At 46.1% G+C, this 17,153-nt stretch overlaps 1 protein-coding gene across 4 annotated transcripts in view; it reads left to right on the top strand.

Annotated features, from left to right (window-relative positions):
* Positions 1–17,153, top strand: part of slc6a9 (solute carrier family 6 member 9) — a 76,493-nt gene that overhangs the window by 44,438 nt on the left and 14,902 nt on the right. For all 4 annotated transcript variants that reach the window (XM_066680605.1, XM_066680604.1, XM_066680602.1 and 1 more), the window contains one exon: positions 14,224–14,380. In XM_066680605.1, coding sequence (XP_066536702.1) covers positions 14,224–14,380 — 157 coding nt within the window. The remainder of the gene's footprint in view (positions 1–14,223; positions 14,381–17,153) is intronic.

Raw genomic sequence — 17,153 nt, 5'->3', positions numbered from 1 at the left:
AGACACAGAGAGAACACACCACACTCCTCACACAGAGTCACCCGGAGGAAACCCATGCAGACACAGGGAGAACACACCACACTCGTCACAGAGAGTCACCTGGAGGAAACCCACGCGCACACACAGGGAGAACACACCAAACCCCTCAGACAGTCACCCGGAGGAAACCCACGCAGACACAGGGAGAACACACCACACTCCTCACAGACAGTCACCCGGAGGAAACCCACGCAGACACAGGGAGAACACATCACACTCCTCACAGAGTCTCAGCCGGAGGAAACCCACGCAGACACAGGGAGAACACACCACACTCCTCACAGACAGTCACCCGGAGGAAACCCACGCAGACACAGGGAGAACACATCACACTCCTCACAGAGTCTCAGCCGGAGGAAACCCACGCAGACACAGGGAGAACACACCACACTCCTCACAGACAGTCACCCGGAGGAAACCCACGCAGACACAGGGAGAACACACCACACTCCTCACAGACAGTCACCTGGAGGAAACCCACGCAGACACAGGGAGAACACACCACACTCCTCACAGACAGTCACCCGGAGGAAACCCACGCAGACACAGGGAGAACACATCACACTCCTCACAGAGTCTCAGCCGGAGGAAACCCACGCAGACACAGGGAGAACACACCACACTCCTCACAGAGTCTCAGCCGGAGGAAACCCACGCAGACACAGGGAGAACACATCACACTCCTCACAGACAGTAACCTGGAGTGGGACTCGAATCTCCCAACCTCCAGGTCCCTGGAGCTGTGTGACTGCGACACTATATGCTGCACCACCATGCCGCCCTGAAGATATGATTGTCTCTCAAAATAAAGAAAAAAAAAAGCCAGAAGTGGGTTCCCTTGAGGAGGACGAGGAGGATCTATTAAATGAACTGAATTAATTAATATTTAATTAATTTTAAAGGCTCTCTCTAAACACTTGTGTTCCCAGTGTGATTTCCAGCTGCTGGAACAGGAGTGGTCACATTGTTTAAAGATTAGTTTAGTGTTTAAGGCTCTGAAGGAGTAGTTTAGGAGGTTTATTGCATTAATGACTTACTGTGGTCTGGTCAGAGTTTCTCAAGCAAACATTCCTGTAGGCATTAGAGGTGCTGAAAGACACCGTTTGGGTCAAAGTACCACAGCAGTCTGTGAGCTTTTCCTGTGTGATGTAAAACACAGAGAACGTTTCATACATCACTGACACCTGGCTGAGTGTGTGAAAATGTCCACAGGTGTGTGTGTGTGTGACTGGGTGAGTGTGTCCACAGGTGTGTGTGTGTGTGTGTGTGTGAAAATGTCCACAGGGGTGTATGTATGTGTGTGTGTGAAAATGTTCACAGGGGGGTGTGTGTGTGTGTGTGTGTGTGTGTGAGTGAGTGTGTGTGTGTGTGTGAAAATGTCCACAGGGGTGTATGTATGTGTGTGTGTGTGAGGCTGGGTGAGTGTGTCTACAGGTGTGTGTGTGTGTGAGTGAGTGAGTGACTGGGTGAGTGTGTCCACAGGTGTGTGTGTGTGTGTGTGAAAATGTCCACAGGGGTGGGTGGGTGTGTGTGTGTGTGTGTGTGAGTGTGTCCACAGGGGTGTGTGTGTGTGTGAAAATGTCCACAGGGGTGTGTGTGTGTGAGTGACTGGGTGAGTGTGTCCACAGGTGTCTCCTGACCGTGACTGCGATCGTGTCCATGATTAGAGCTTGCAGACTTTACACAGACACTGTCACACACTTAGGAGTGAATGAGGGTCCTGGGTCCAGAGTAAAGCAGATCCACTGTAACACCCTGAGAGGCCGAAGCCTCTGGACACGGCTTGGGAGATGACGTGGAAGAGCTGGGACTGTGTGTGGTTGAGGGATTCTTTTCAGATGGAACGCGTGGGGAATAGTGATGGGGAACCAAAAGTTGCATCTTAAAGGAACTCTAGGTAAAATCTGGTATTTTTGCTCTTGGGCTCCTCCTGCTGTTATTGAGTGAAATGAGAGTGTGGGTGGGGATTTCCTACCCTCCAGAACTTACATAGTGCAGTTTCTGCAGTGCTGCCTTCCAAAGCAGCAACAACAAAGGCTCTGTTTTCCTTATTACAGCTCAGTGAAGCATCACAGTGATTTTGAAGCTGTAATTTTAAGGTAAAAATACTACCTAGTGTTGCTTTAAAGATGCTTGCTTGGGTTTGTGTGATTTTTATGCATGTGCACACTCACTCGCCTATTTTAACGTGTGTGTGTGTGTGTGTGAGTGTGTGAGTGTGTGGGTGTGTGTGTGTGTGTGTATGTGTGTGCGCGCGCGCACAGTGCAGGTGAACAGCTTGCGTTGGCTCTGAGCTCCGGAGGCTAGTCTCCCGCATCACTTAACGGCACTAATTGAATGATCTAGTTAAGCTCAAGCAGAGCTAGACCTGGCTGTCTGTACAGATCAGTGCTAGGGCTCTTCTGTGTCTCTCACCGTGAGCAGGACTCGGAGCCTCCTCCCTGGGTTTCAGAGACGCTGGCTCCTCAGGAGACACTGTGGCCATGCTGTCAGAACCCTGACCTACGCTGTATGTCCAAACGTTACCAGATTCTAGTGTGTGACACACAGCAACACACCACAGGAGCCTGGGTCACCATGCCCAATACCAAGTGTTGGCAAGAGGGATATGGGCTACACTGCTCCACAGCCGAATGCTGAAGTAGCTCTGAGATGAGCTGTAGTGGGGTTTGTGATGGAGAACTAATCGTTCACGTGGCTCAGCACAGTCAGACCCTGATGGTAACGTCCCACCGTCGACTGTGAAGCCTCTCTGGAAGAGTTGAGTCAAGAGTGAGCAACAGAGAAACACTCTTTTCCAGTGAGGCTGGACGATACGGTCAAAGTTTATATCACGATACATCTCTTAATATCGGTAGGTACAATATAACTCCAATATCGATATGAACAATATAAAGCCTCTGAACAAACAACAAACATGACATCGCCATCAAACATGAACCTCTCGGGTCTGCATCGTATCGTATTGTTTGCAATAATATTGTCATCATTTTTAAAAATGATTAAAGGAAATCAGTATCGATCGTGACACTAGTGAAACTCTGACTTGTTTACGTAGCGACGTCGTGCAGTTACCTGTGGTTTACGTGAACGTGTCTTTGGAGGCGGGGGAATCTTCTCCAAAATAAAAGGGAGTGACCTCAGTCGTGTGGAGGGGGTGTGGTCACAAAATATCAGACGTACAACAATAAACCGAGGAATGAAAGAAGCCTATTACAACATAAGCAAATGTTTACAGATGTAGTTTTTTTGGTTTCCACTTCTTCTGAATGTTTATTACTGTTACATTTATAGTAAAACAAATCTTTATGATAAAAAATTTAATATTATTCATTTAAATATAACATTAATGTTGTTGCTGTAGTGTGTTCTTGAAACGAATAAAAGTATTTTCCATTGGTTTGTTCATATCGCTAAGAGTATCGTGATATTATATTCGGGCCGTATCTCCCACCCTTCTGTCGATAGCAATGTTTATAAACTGAGTGTAAAATTGGGTGTGCCCCGAACTGACGGCAGTGAAAGGTTTAAATATTAAAAATGTGTGTTTTATAGTTTGACGTTATCGACGTTTGATTATCGACGTTGTTTCCAGAGGTGCTTTTTGTTTGGCTGCAGAAGCCTGGAGCCGTGAAGGTTAAGGGTTGCACTACATGAAGGAATCTCAGGCAGCTGAAACAGGCAGTGAAGGCTTTTCTGGCATTGGTTATTCATAGAGAGGTCAAAGGTGGAGAAGTGAAAACCTCTCAGTGGAAGAATGTTGATCTGAAACTTGTAATTAGTGGGAATTCTCCAGAACTGAGATGCACAGGGTAGCGCTTTCACTGCTGCAACTTTTGTCCATTTATTTTAAAGAGACCCCCATCTCTGGGGTCGTAATTAAACATCTGTGATCTCCAATATACCACAAAGATCAAACACAACAGCAGTGTTCTCCCCCTGTCAGAACGGTTTCAGCACGTTCCTTTAAATGATATTGAGCCGCTCACTGTTCCCCACAGTAGTGAATCACAGTCTACGTTAAAATACATTTTCAACTTTAACCAAGTGGAATCACCTTAAATCTAGGACTGTATTCTTTTTGAGATCTTTCCAGACCTTTTTACTTACTTAATGTTATCAAAAATTTACCTCTTAGCCCACCAACCCACAAACTGTGAAACAATACCACACTGAATAAGTCAGCTTATTCTGATCTGCCTTCGGCAGAAAACATGGGATAAAACAAGTTGGTCTGATTCTGCGCTGCTTCGTACTTAGAGCTCAGACACTAAGGAATAGCCCCGCCCCCTCCTCTGAGTCTGTCCAATTACAGCGCTGTGCCCACGTTTATTTGAGAGAGAACAAACAGAGTAAAAACAGAGAAAATGAGAATGAAGAAAGAACTGAGTGAAAACAGCTAAAAACCAGAGCTTCTGCTCTTCACTCAGTGCCAGGGTGAACAGCGAGTGGCTCATTATCATTTAAAGGGTCACGCGCTGATGGCGGGCATTCTTTATACAGGAGAACACTGCTGTGAGGTTTGATCCTTGTGGCGTTTTGACTAAAGTGTTTTATAATTGTATGACTACAGCAACTTCTGTTTGAGAAATATTGGAGATAGCAGAAGAAATTTCACTTACACAGCTTTTATAGAGAAACGTGTTCTGATTGGCGTGACCCTGTGATGGCACCCACACCCTGCAGATTCCTCAGAAAGCTATAAATCTGTTGATCAGACCCCTTCAGCCTGGTCACTGCTGAATTCTTTCATGTTTGTTTTGAGAGGCCGGACCAGTGAGAGCTCGGGAAAACTGCCTGCTGCCTCCAGGGTGGGAAACCACAGCTTTCTGTCTTTGTCAGAATTACTTTCACCTCACGCTGTGAGCATAATGAGCTCTTTAAGGTGATTGTCTGGGGTTTATTTGATCTCAGTGGAGAGGAATGAAGCCACTGTTGTTTACTACTCGGGCCGTGTTCAGAGGAAAGTGAGGGGCTTACGACAGACGGCCGCCATTCAGAGATGCTGTTTACCTCTTGCCTCGTTTCTCAGACGTTGGGCACGCTACGTCGCCGTTCCCCAGCACCACAGTCTGGCTCCTCTCTCTGTCACTTTGTTTGTGGTGAAGCTGGACGAAGCAATTCAGAGAAGACCAAGTCTCGTTGTGTTAATATTGTGATTGCAATTTGTTCAATAGTTTTGTAGAGACAGCTTCCTGTGACTGAATACAGCTCATTTAAACTGCACACAACACGCGCTAGGGTTCTCCTCCAAGCGTACTGAGCTGTTTAGCGACCTAGCGTTGGGAGCACTGGCTGGTTTCTCTCAGAGGGAGCATGGGCTAGCTCTCACTCTCTGAGGCAGGTGGGTAGGACGCTGAGTAACCGTTGTTGCTAAATGTGGGTCTCTCGAGGCCACAGTCTGTGTCCTGGTGCTAAAGATGTGCTGGAACACTGTTCTTCTCCATGGGAGAAGGAATTCCTCCCTGTGGAGAGGAAGATGGATGGCGTGGTGTTCAGGACGTGACCCTGGAGGTCAACTGAGGTGGAGAGGACCCTGGGGTCAGCCCTCAGTGACAGTGAACCTTTCACAACTGTGCTGTTTGAACAGATGTCTCCAGCCATCTCCAAAAATTCTCTCTCTCTCTCTCTCTCGTTTCTGAAAGTGCAAAGCATATAATTTGAGTTTAAAACATGCCATTTTGTTTTATTTGTTTGGTATGTGTCCTAAGACGTCTTTATTCATTTATACATGTGTTTATTAGGTCTTATATCGCATACATAATTACATCTTAATGTTGAATTCGAATTCGAATCGCTTTATTGCCAACTGTGCTGCACACAGAGGAATTTGTTCTCCACGTTTAACCCAATCCGTGCAGTGAAACACACATTTACACACACACTAGTGAACACTAGGGGGCAGTGAGCACACATGCCCTAGCTACGGCACCTGGGGGCGCAGTTGGGGGTAAGGTGCCTTGCTCAAGGGCACTTTAGTCATGACCTGCCGGCTCTGGGGAATAGAACCAGCAACCTTCCAGATACACGCCCAATTCCCTAACCACCAATTTTATATTTTTATAATTACCTGTATGAACCTTGACAAAATAAGAGCATTTCATAAAACATTATAATATATAAAAATATTATAAATCACTGTCCTGGTAGAAAATGCTCTTATGAGCTCAGATTATTGTGTGTTTTGGGACCTTTATTTACAAAATGAAACTACTAAAAGGAGGTGTATTATGAAAACTCACTTGTTCTGAGCATGTTCACATTAATGTAATGAATCAGGAACCCACAAACCCACACTTTCCTGAAGAACTCTTGTTCTTGAACGAGTTCCGTTCCTGATTCTTGGAACTTTGGTTCTTTTCAGTGAACCGGTTCATGTTTAGAGAGGAACTAAGGGTACATCATCAGGGGGGGCCCTCGCTGTGGCTGAATACAGCACCAGAACCAGAGATAAACTGACAGAGTCATGTCGGGGTCATTGTTAGATCTTTTCCACCAACGAGGAACTGGAATGGTTTCAGATCGCTAACTGAATTTGGAACTGCGTAGCACGTTTCCACCGATATAAACTGGTTTATGAACCAATAAAGTTTGTTCCCAATTGGAACCGAAGGAAAGTTTGTTTTTCAGCGTGAACCGTGACGTCATCCGTGGGCGTGTCGAAGAGCTCAGAGCTTCAAATACAGCTGCACTGGGTCATTTTCAACGTTTCCTATATATATAAAAAAGGAAATAAAACAGGAACGTGCTGTTTGTGTGTGTTTCTGGGGCTGTGTTTGGTGTGAAACCATGTGCGTTGGTCAGAGCCATGGCTCTGGTTACATTTCTCCACTGTTCACAATCTCAGCAGGACACCTCTGAACTCGGCAACATTTACACAGTATGACATCTCCCTCTGTTTACCGTGGAGTCTGATCAAAGGATTAACAACGACGTATCTTTGGTTCCCCTCTAAACTTGTAGAAACACGGGCCGGTTCCAAGGTTCCAAGAATCAGGAATGGAACGTGTTCAAGAACCAGAGTTCTTTTGGTGGAACAGCGCTAACTGTGAAACAATATCACAGTCAGTTTTCTGTGTGATGCCTAAGACCAGACTGATTCTGCGACTGATGTGGGAACTCTCCTGCCCTTATTAATGCATCAGGAAACTCACAGGGAGTGTCACCAAAGTCCTGTGTGTTCTACCACACTATCAGTGAGAAGTCTGGACTTGAGCACAGCTGCAGGGGAATGTCAGGAATGTGTGTAATCTTTAAAAATGCTCTTCTCTGTGAAAACCTTTTAGATGCATCTTCAAAAATGACTCAGTGGGTGTTTGTACCCTCTGCTCCTCAGAGTCTTGATGTGACGTGTGTGGCTCCAACGTGGGAGAGCTGTGGCCTAAAGGTTATAGACAGGGACTTGGGACTGGAAGGTCATGAGCTCAATCCGCAGAAGAAATTGGGGAGAGAAGGAACTGAGTTTTTCTCCTCCCTCAACATTCATGGCTGACGTGCCATTGAGGAATTCACTTAACACTCAGCTGCTCCATGGGTTCTGAGGCAGATACCAGGCTCTCAGGGTCTGTGTTCAGGGTCTGAGGGGGTTAAATGCAGAGTCTGCAGAGTCTTCATTGTACTGCTCAGAAATAATGACTTTTCAGTTTTCTTATCTGTGCACAACAGTGGTTTCAAATAGTGATGTCACAATCAAGTTTTAGCCCTTGATCTGAGTCATTTTATATCGAGTATCTTTTGATACAGAGTCCCGATCCGATACTTATATTTTTCTACATAGTAGTGTTACAACAACATTTACAAAAAGTAATTTTATAAACACAGGCGCTGAAGGGAATATTCACATCGGTCACGACTGGCTCGAGGAGGAAGGAGTGGGAGTGTGATGTTGCCGCCGAAAGAAACAGAGGGTCGAACGAAAGATCGAGCTCAATAAAGCTGATACAGATCAGTAAAATAATGCTGTGATCGACCTCCGATAGCAATCTGCAGCCTCTTTAGCCAATCAGACACAAGCTCCAGCTTTAGTAGCTATCTGCCGCTGAATCCTCCAGTAATGTCCAGCAGTTTCTTAAATGCAACCAACACAGAGTGATGCACATAGAAACAGAATGTAGATCCCGTGTGGCAGTGGGGACGAGCAGTTTAGTTTTGCTGTGATTTCTCTCAGGCTGCTGTAGAAACATGTGAAAAAGGCGAATGTGTTTTAAGTAGAACAACTTTCATGAGCCCCTGGACACCGTGGAGACACCCAGGTTACGACCCCCCTGATACAGACTGATGGATTCTGAGAAAATTGAGAGGAGAGAAGACCCTGGGATGTGAGCGATGGCGGAGGTGTCGCTGTAGTGAACATAATGCTCTTCCCCATATGGCACTGTAAACTAGGCCTGTTTAATTAACCTTTCATTCTGCATTAGCGCTCGTAAACTAGGTGAACTGTCACACGTGCTGAAGTGTGTGTGTGTGTGGCTCCAGTTTCCTCCGAGAATTCACAAAGAAATGCCATGCCTCTGATGTGTAAAGGCTCCTGAAATGTGTGTGTTACAGCTGAGATGGTGTAGACATTCTCTGTTTTTCCCTCTCTCTCTCTCTCTCTCTCTCTATATATATATATATATATATACACACACATCTCTCTCTCTATATCTTTCTCAGTCTCCCTCTCTTTCTCCATCTCCCTCTGTCTTTCTCTCTCTATCTCTCTTCCCATCTCCCTGTCTCTCTCCGTGTCTCTCTCTCTCTCTCTCTCCCCCTCTCTCTCTCTCTCACTCTCTGTCTCTCTCCCGCCTCTCTCTCTCTCTTTCTCACTCTCTCTTTCTCACTCTCTCTCTCTCCTCTCTCTTTCTCTCTCTCTTTCTCTCTCTCTATCTCTCTCTCTCTCTCTGTGTGTGTGTGAGAGAGATATGATGGTCTCTCACAGCTGCCATGAGACGCTCTTTGACACTGTTTTGCTGCTGTCAGTAAAGAATGTAAGTCACCTCCGTCTCTCTCAGAATCAGGATGAGGATTAACTCTGCACTGAGACGCAGTAAAAGCAGCTGGACCCAGGATGAAGTGATATCAGAAACTCTTTATATCATTAGGCTGTCCGGTGTTTAACAGGGTGACGTTTGGAGTCTGTAGGGTCTTTGGTGTCGTGTGTAGGAGTGGCCGTACGGCTGTGTGTGTATTTTTACAGCCGTGGTCCTGTATCACAGACCTGAGCTGTGTTTCATTGATCTGTTACCGATGCCCAGATGTGCGGCCGGTAACAGGAAAGCTATAATTACGTGCAGTAGTACTAATGACCCATACTGAGAGTGGCCTAGTTGAAGCACAGCCAGGGATCTGGTTTTTTGTGCCCTGACCTCCTAAATCTCACGGAGAACGGAGACCCCTATCGCTACCGGAGCCCAAGTGTAGACAGACCCTCTTAAAGACTGGATCAGCGCGAGGTCTTCGGTGCGTTCTGAGTTACGGCCACGACGTGTGTCAGCCCATAAACTTCTCTTTAATCAGAGACAAATGTGTTTAATACACACAACTAATCTGACAGCCTAGGCCAAATACATCAGTCAAATATAGAGTCGAATCATCCAGTCTGTGAACAAAACAGGTCAGCCTCAGATATGACTACTGCCATGGAAATAGTCTTACATTCTCTCTCTCTCTCTGTCTGTCTCTCTATCTCTGTCTCGATATCTCTCTCTCTGTCTCTCTCTCCCTCTCTGTTTCTCTCTCTGTTCTCTGTCTCTTTGTTTCTCTCTCTCTCTGTCTCTGTTTCTCTCTGTTCTCTGTTTCTGTCTCTCTCTCTGTTTCTCTCTCTCTCTGTTTCTCTGTCTCTCTCTCTGTCTCCCTCTTTGTTTTTCTTTCTCTCTCTCTGTTTCTCTCTCTTTCTGTCCCTCTCTCTGTTTCTCTCTCTTTGTCCCTCTCTCTGTTTCTCTCTCTTTCTGTCTCTGTTTCTCTCTCTCTCTCTCTCTCCTGTGAGAGAATCTTGTTCCCTCTCTGTATTAAATTGTATTTCTGTGTAAACCCAGGTCTGTTGAGTACCGCTGGTTCATACCGACTCCCTGTTATTAGTCCTTTAACACGGTGTAGGACGGATTCTCTTTCGGTTTCAACACCTGATCTCGAACCCCTTCCACTGATGATGCATCCTTGGTTCCCATCAAATCAGGTGCTAACACTGTGGGGGCAGTTTACTGGAGAACACCAACGTTCTAAGCCTGGGGCAGCCGTGGCCTGGTGGTGAGGGAAGTGGCCGTGTAACAGGAAGGTCGCTGGTTCAACCCCCAGAGTCAGCAGGTCATGACTGAAGAGCCCTTGAGCAAAGCACATAAACCCTCATGGCTAGGGCTGCCCACCGCTCCAGGTGTGTGTACTCACTGCCCCCTAGTGTTCACTAGTGTGTGTGTGTGTGTGTGTGTGTGTGTTTAAATAAGTGTTTCACTGCACGGATTGGGTTAAAGGCGGAGTGCAAGCACAGTGCACAGCCAATAAAGTGATTCTAACAGAAACAGACCAAGATCCAGAGTTTATTTGTTTGGAAATAGCTCACTGAACACTATCTTGTGTGTGTGTGTGTGTGTGTGTGCGCACTCTTACATAAAAGGGCAGATGGGCGCAGCTGGGCTCTGTCTCTTTCGTTCTCATTCTCACTCTTCCTTGCCCTCTGTCACTCTCTGTCTTCTCTAAACACACCTGGACAGAGGGTTTTTTTTTCCTCCACACAATTAAAATCCCCACACTGTTATTCAGCCCCTGGTCCTGACCTGCCCTTTAAAAGGGGTGTTGACTTTAAACACAAATGAATATTATTATATTATCATTTTTTCTGTTTAAAAAACGAAAGGAGGAAAAAAAGTGTGAGTTTCTGCTGTGGTCCTCGAGGACCCCCGGCTGGAGCCCGGTTCTGAAGTGTTCCAGCTGCTCACGCACCTGAGCCTCCTTCTCAGGCCTCCACTGCCCTGGGAGCTCAGGCTCAGGTGTCTGACTCTGGACGTGTGCAACAATGCAGACTGGCCACGGGGTCCTTCAGGACTGAGCTGACGACCTCAGACTTTAACCCTTTAAGGGTGTTCCTTCTTTGTAGAAACAAATGATTTCTCCAGTCATTTTCTGGGTAAAATATGGGGTTTAGCCAAAAGTCTCTGGAGCTCTGTTCATCTTCAGAAAAACACACATGGCTCTGATTTAGGAAACACGTTTTATTAAATTACTTTGCTTTTATATTTTTCCTAAAAAGTAGAGGTAAAGGTCCCCACTATTTTAACGATGATCAAGACAAAATGTACTAGTATCTCTTTCTATGTTCCACCTCAGGACAGAAAAGCATTGCTCAGAAGTGTGTGTGTGTGGGGGGGGGGGGGTCTTGTGTTTAAAACTCGTCTGTCCTCGGAAATGCCAGCCTCAACCTATTTCTGTTAAAATCACAACGCCATTCAATTGCTCTACAGCTCAGAGAAGATCACACACACACACACACACACACAAAACCACAAGTGTACAAACAAGTAAACACAAACACAAGTTTACACAACCCCACAGAAGCACAAGCAAGTGCACACGGTTAGCATAAGCACTTTAATGTGGGTGTCAGGAACACACACAGGAGCACACACAAGTGTAAACAACCACACAAGTACACACAAGTACACAGGAGCACACACAAGTAAACAAAGTATACACAAGTAAACACAACCACACAGGAGCACAAAAGTGTGCACGATGACACAAGCGCACAAACAGTGAGAGCTTTGGGACGGGCTGGAGTCCTGGCAGAGGAGGGCTTAGACATCACCGGGGACTGTGCTGTTAATCTCCTGAGGGCAGAGCCAGCAGTACTTTCCATGTGGGTGGGCATCGTTATGTTGTCAGGAGGAAGCTGGGAGCCGACGTTCGTGTCAGTTTTACTGTCTCTCACCGGCTCAGAGCTGGGGTTATGTTTGTAGCATACGGTGCACATTACTGTTTTCATTGTGTTGGTTTGTGAAGCTGATTTGGGTTTACTGCGCACAGCTGCGTACGGACGAGGTGATGATGATAAACTGCCTCTCTGCAGAAGTGTTTCTGCTGAAAGTTGTGGGTTTAAAGGAGCCACGCTTGTGTTTCCAGCCCCGGGTTTAGGCAGGGGCAGCTCCTCTGTGTGGACAAGCTGGGTTTGATGGAAATCAGTGAAGTGGTGGTGAACACAGCAGGGACGTCTGCAGATATGCGAGCTGCTGGGTAACATTTCTGAGAAATGAATCTGGCTGTGGGTGGGCGAGTGATTTCACGGATTTGATTCGTCAGGTGACACCTCCTGAAGGAGTTTTTCCTGGCTTTTCTCTTCTCTCCAGCCAAACATTCTCAACAGTGCAGGTGTGCTTCCTTCCAGACTCTCTCTCTCTCTCTCCCTCTCTCTCTCTGTCTGTCTATCTGTCTGTCTCACTCAAACACACACACACATACCACGGTTCGTTTGGTTTGTCTTTGTTCGCCTTTGTCTCTCACCGAAGCCTTGAGGTGTTTTTTGTTGCAGATCACAAACAGCTCCAGGGTCCTGGGGTTGTGAGTTCGAATCCTGCTCCTGTGTGTGACTGTGTGTGAGGTGTGTTCTCCCTGTATCCACGTGGGTGTGAGTGAATGTGCATGTGTGTGTCACCCTGTGAATGACTGGCGCCCCCTCCAGGGTGTGTTCCTGCATTGCGTCCAGCTCAGGACCCACCGCGACCCTGAAGTGGATAAGCGCTTACAGACAATGGATGGATGAATGAATATTTAGCTTTGCCCAGTACACAAACACATGGAAACAGGAGGAGTGTATGTGTGTGTGTATGTGTGTGTATGTGTGTGTGTGTGTGTGTGTGTGTGTGTGTGTGTGTGTGTGTGGACGGACGTATGCAGGGAGCAGTTCAGGCTGTCACATCTTACCCACACCTCTTCACATTGTGAAGTACAGTCAGCCCTTTGTTGCTGCAGGTTCATTCATCCGAACGAGGAGTTGAAAAAAAAAGAACTGCAACTGTGTGATCTTTGTTCACTGCCTGCATCTTGGCTTCTGCGCGGTGTCACAGCACCGTGTTCGGTGTGATCAGTGATCTAGAGCTAAACTTATATGGGAGGGTGTGTGTGAATACAACACTGTTACACCCATAGATGTGTGTGCAAACATTTTGGTGTCTGCAGTCAGAGACGATTGCAAATAGTGTCCACACGTTTGGAGACAGTCCTTATAATAAACCACGTGACCATCGTGCGTCAGTACGTCCAAGGCGCCGGGCACAGGGTCGTACCCCTTCAGTACTTCAGTCCCTCCTCTGACAGTCAGCAGTGGCTTGGGTTTGATTCCTCACCAAAGTCCTTGGGAATGGACCCAAATAACGGACACAACTCTTACACAACGTCTTTAAAGTGCACACTTCAAGGAAGGCTTTAAGGCTTAGGGGTTGGGACGGGGGTGAGTCAGCTCTGTGACTGGGGTCTGTGATTGGTTGGCTCTCCTTCGTCTGTAACATGATTTAAATACTGAGATCGTATCCGAACGTCTGCCAAATGCCATGAACGCAAATGTTAACATTTGCATATTGTTGCCTTTGTGTGATGTCCGTCCTGAAAAAGGCCGTCGTTGTGATACGGAGGAACAGGGAGGAGGTGCGGCTCTGGTCTGAAGCCCGATGTGTCGGACACTGATTCATCCTCGGGTTTTTGAGACTGGCGTTCAGTCTCTGACCCGTTAACTGCTTAGTGTTTGCATGGGACCCATAAACCCACCGCGTAGTCCGTTCCCGATGGTTGTCCAAACAAACAAGGAGCGCTCTCCCGGAGCCTGAGGTCAGAGCAAGGGCCGACTGAGGGGAACAGACGGAGAAAACGGAAACGGGACCGAGCGGTGTAGTGGTCAGAGGCAGATTGGGCTCACGTCAGACTCCAGAGAGGACTTTTATGCGGCTCTCGCGTGCAGTTTAAGAGCATTGTGGGTTTCGTTTGTTGAGCTGTGTGCCTACGAATAACCTGTTTACATTTTAAAAGAATAATTTCTCTTCTGTTTTGCTGTAGTTTTATCTGTAACACTGTGTCATTGTCTCTCAGGGTTTAAAGAGTTCAGAGTGTAACACAGCCACAGTGTATTTAAAGTCCTGGAGAGATGGGAATGAGCTGAACTTGTACATGTCTCTAACCCTGTTTTTGTTTTTGTTTTGGTGTGTGTGTGTGTGTGTGACCCAGAATGGAGCAGTTCCAGGGGAACAAGTGAAGAAGGATGAGAATTCCCGGAGAGGAAACTGGGGGAACCAAATTGAGTTTGTTCTGACCAGTGTGGGCTACGCAGTGGGACTGGGCAACGTCTGGAGGTTCCCTTACCTCTGCTACAGGAACGGAGGAGGTCACTAACAAAGCACTATACTGTCTTTATATCAGTTGTAACACACCACAGAACCTGTTCATACACTATATCACCAAATAATATGAAAAAGTCCTAGAGGTAAAGTGAGCAAAGCCAATGCCCAGCACAGTGTAGCTTTACGCTGCTGAACAGGACAGTGATGGACTAGTGGAAGAGTCATTTCTGGACTTTCTAATATCTTTGGGATGAGTTGGTGTAGGGTCTGAAAGTCAGATCTCGTCACACAACACCTGAATCAGACCTCGTTATTGTTCCCTTCGCTAACGTCAATAAAATACTCACGTTAATGTTAAAAGTTCGTGACAGCGCTGGTGTTGAAAGCTCCAGTTGCTCCCAGTAAAGAGTAGTGCAGTGTATACTCTGTAAAACAGACCTGGCCTATCACAGTAGTCTTCATAAACATTGCAGCCCCTGAACCGTAAGCATCCTCACGTGAACTGCACGTCTCCAAGCGGACTGTCATTGTTGTTATTTGTAGCCTGTGTTATGCGTCGTTAGTGACTAGGTATGATCAGTAACAAGAGAATCAAATGCAGCATGGTCACACTCATGTAATTTATCCCTCCTCATCTCTCCCTCACACACTGAGAGGTTACATCTCAAAACACACCTTCCCCATACATAAGGTAATAATAATCAATGCAGCAGATGGACAAATTAATTTATGACTACAGCTGGTCCTCGACTCACGACGTTGATCCGTTCCTACGTCGCGTCGTAAACCGATTTTCGGTGTAAGTCGGAACATACTGTACGTAAATAACATACTGTAAGAACTTATCCTATCCTAACACCTGTGCTCCTCGGTCCCGAGCCGCGTAACCGTGTATTCTTCCGCCGCGCCGCGCACACCACACACGATGTTCACGTTACAACGTTTACCACGCAAAACCACTTGCGTCAAAACAAGGCTTTATACAGTAAATGGGAGATGTGTCGTAACCACGAAACATCGTAACTCAGGACTGACGTAACCCGAGGACCTCCTGTACGTGAATAACAGCTAATTGCTTGCTCATTTTTAGAGGCCTTTCGTTAAAAACAAAAGTCGATGGAACACTCGATTCCAAAACTATTCGATAGTTTCAGACCTACTTCAGCGTCCAGTAAAATCTGTTGTTATTAAAGGATTCTATTGTGAATATATGGAAATTAAACTGTTAAACTGGAAAAAATAAATCTCTAAATAAAGTGGCCACTCGGACCGCAGCATTTCCATTTGTAGTGGCCAGAATATGAAGTGCTGTGGGCAATAGGAAACACGGACCCCTGCTAAGATACTCATTTACTGTGTTGTATTATGGGCTGCTTCTCTTCCAGCAGGAGGCTACTACTGGAGTCCAGCCTGGTCTTACGTCCTTACGTCTTTTTGTGCTAAAAGATGAATCTCGTAATTTACATACCATTGGTTTGAGGATTTACACTGGTCAGTTTGGCCATAAAAGGCCAGTGCCTCGGTCATCTCTCTCTTAAAATAGAGCTCTGCCTTCAGCAGCAGCAACATCGACCATGTCTTTATCAGCTCTGGTGGCCTGCCTCCGTCCCCCATGAGCTCATACTCTCAGCGGGATCACCGCTAATCAGAGGCCATGCCCGGAATTAGAGCACATTCAAACAAGACCAGGCCTCACTGAGCTCCGGAAGCTTGGGCTCCTCCTCTGCATTTAAAGAGGTCAAGAAAGTTCAGGTTATAGACTGACGTTCATAGCTCTGTGTGTGAGGGTGTGTGGCGGTTCACGGGTTTTCACCTAGGAGCAAAATAACAGATTTTTTTTGTCTGTGCACTGTCCTTCGAGTTAGAAACCCAGGATCTAGTTGATCTGACTTCCTTCGGCTTAGAAAGGAAGCTTGAAAACTCTTTTAAACTTTACATTACATACTTGTAATAGAAGATCATCAACAGGGGTTGGACAATGAAAGTGAAACACCTGGTTTTAGACCACAGTAATGTATTAGTATGGTGTAGGGCCTCCTTTTGCGGCCGATACAGCGTCAGTTGGTCTTGGGAATGACATACACAAGTCCTGCACAGTGGTCAGAGGGATTTGAAGCCATTCTTCTTGCAGGATAGTGGCCAGGTCTCTACGTGATGCTGGTGGAGGAAAACGTTTCCTGACTCGCTCCTCCAAAACACCCCAAAGTGGCTCAATAATATTTAGATCTGGTGACTGTGCAGGCCATGGGAGATGTTCAACTTCACTTTCATGTTCATCAAACCAATCTTTCACCAGTCTCGCTGTGTGTATTGGTGCGTTGTCGTCCTGATACACGGCACCGCCTTCAGGACACAGTGTTTGAACCATTGGATGCACATGGTCTTACTGGTGCAGTGTGGAGTTAATGAAGATTGTCCACCAGACTGCTCCAGTTTAGCCCTGACACCTCCCACACTACAATGACAGGTGTTTCAGCTTCATTGTCCAACCCCTGTAATAAATATTCATCTAGTCATTCCAGCAATTCTAGATTTGGAGAAAATAGGGCTGCACAATAATTCAATATCAATATATATCGCAATATTCAACGTATCGATCAAAATTAAGAATATATTGTGATATAAATGTTGAGCGTATCGTCCAGCCCTCGGAGAAAACTCTAGTTCTTTATTTATTCCTCCTCTAATGAAACCTCTTAATTGCACTTCAATAAATTGACTTTAATAATAAATAATAAATATTAATGCTGATTATTTTCATATTGCCCCATATTTCCCGAATGTGTTTGTCTTCTTTTAACAAGTGGGAACTAAAAT

The sequence above is a fragment of the Hoplias malabaricus genome, chromosome 9 (assembly GCF_029633855.1).
Source record: "Hoplias malabaricus isolate fHopMal1 chromosome 9, fHopMal1.hap1, whole genome shotgun sequence".
Lineage (NCBI taxonomy): Eukaryota > Metazoa > Chordata > Actinopteri > Characiformes > Erythrinidae > Hoplias > Hoplias malabaricus.
The sequence above is the reverse complement of the archived record's forward strand: the minus strand, read 5'-3'. Positions and strand labels throughout refer to the sequence as shown.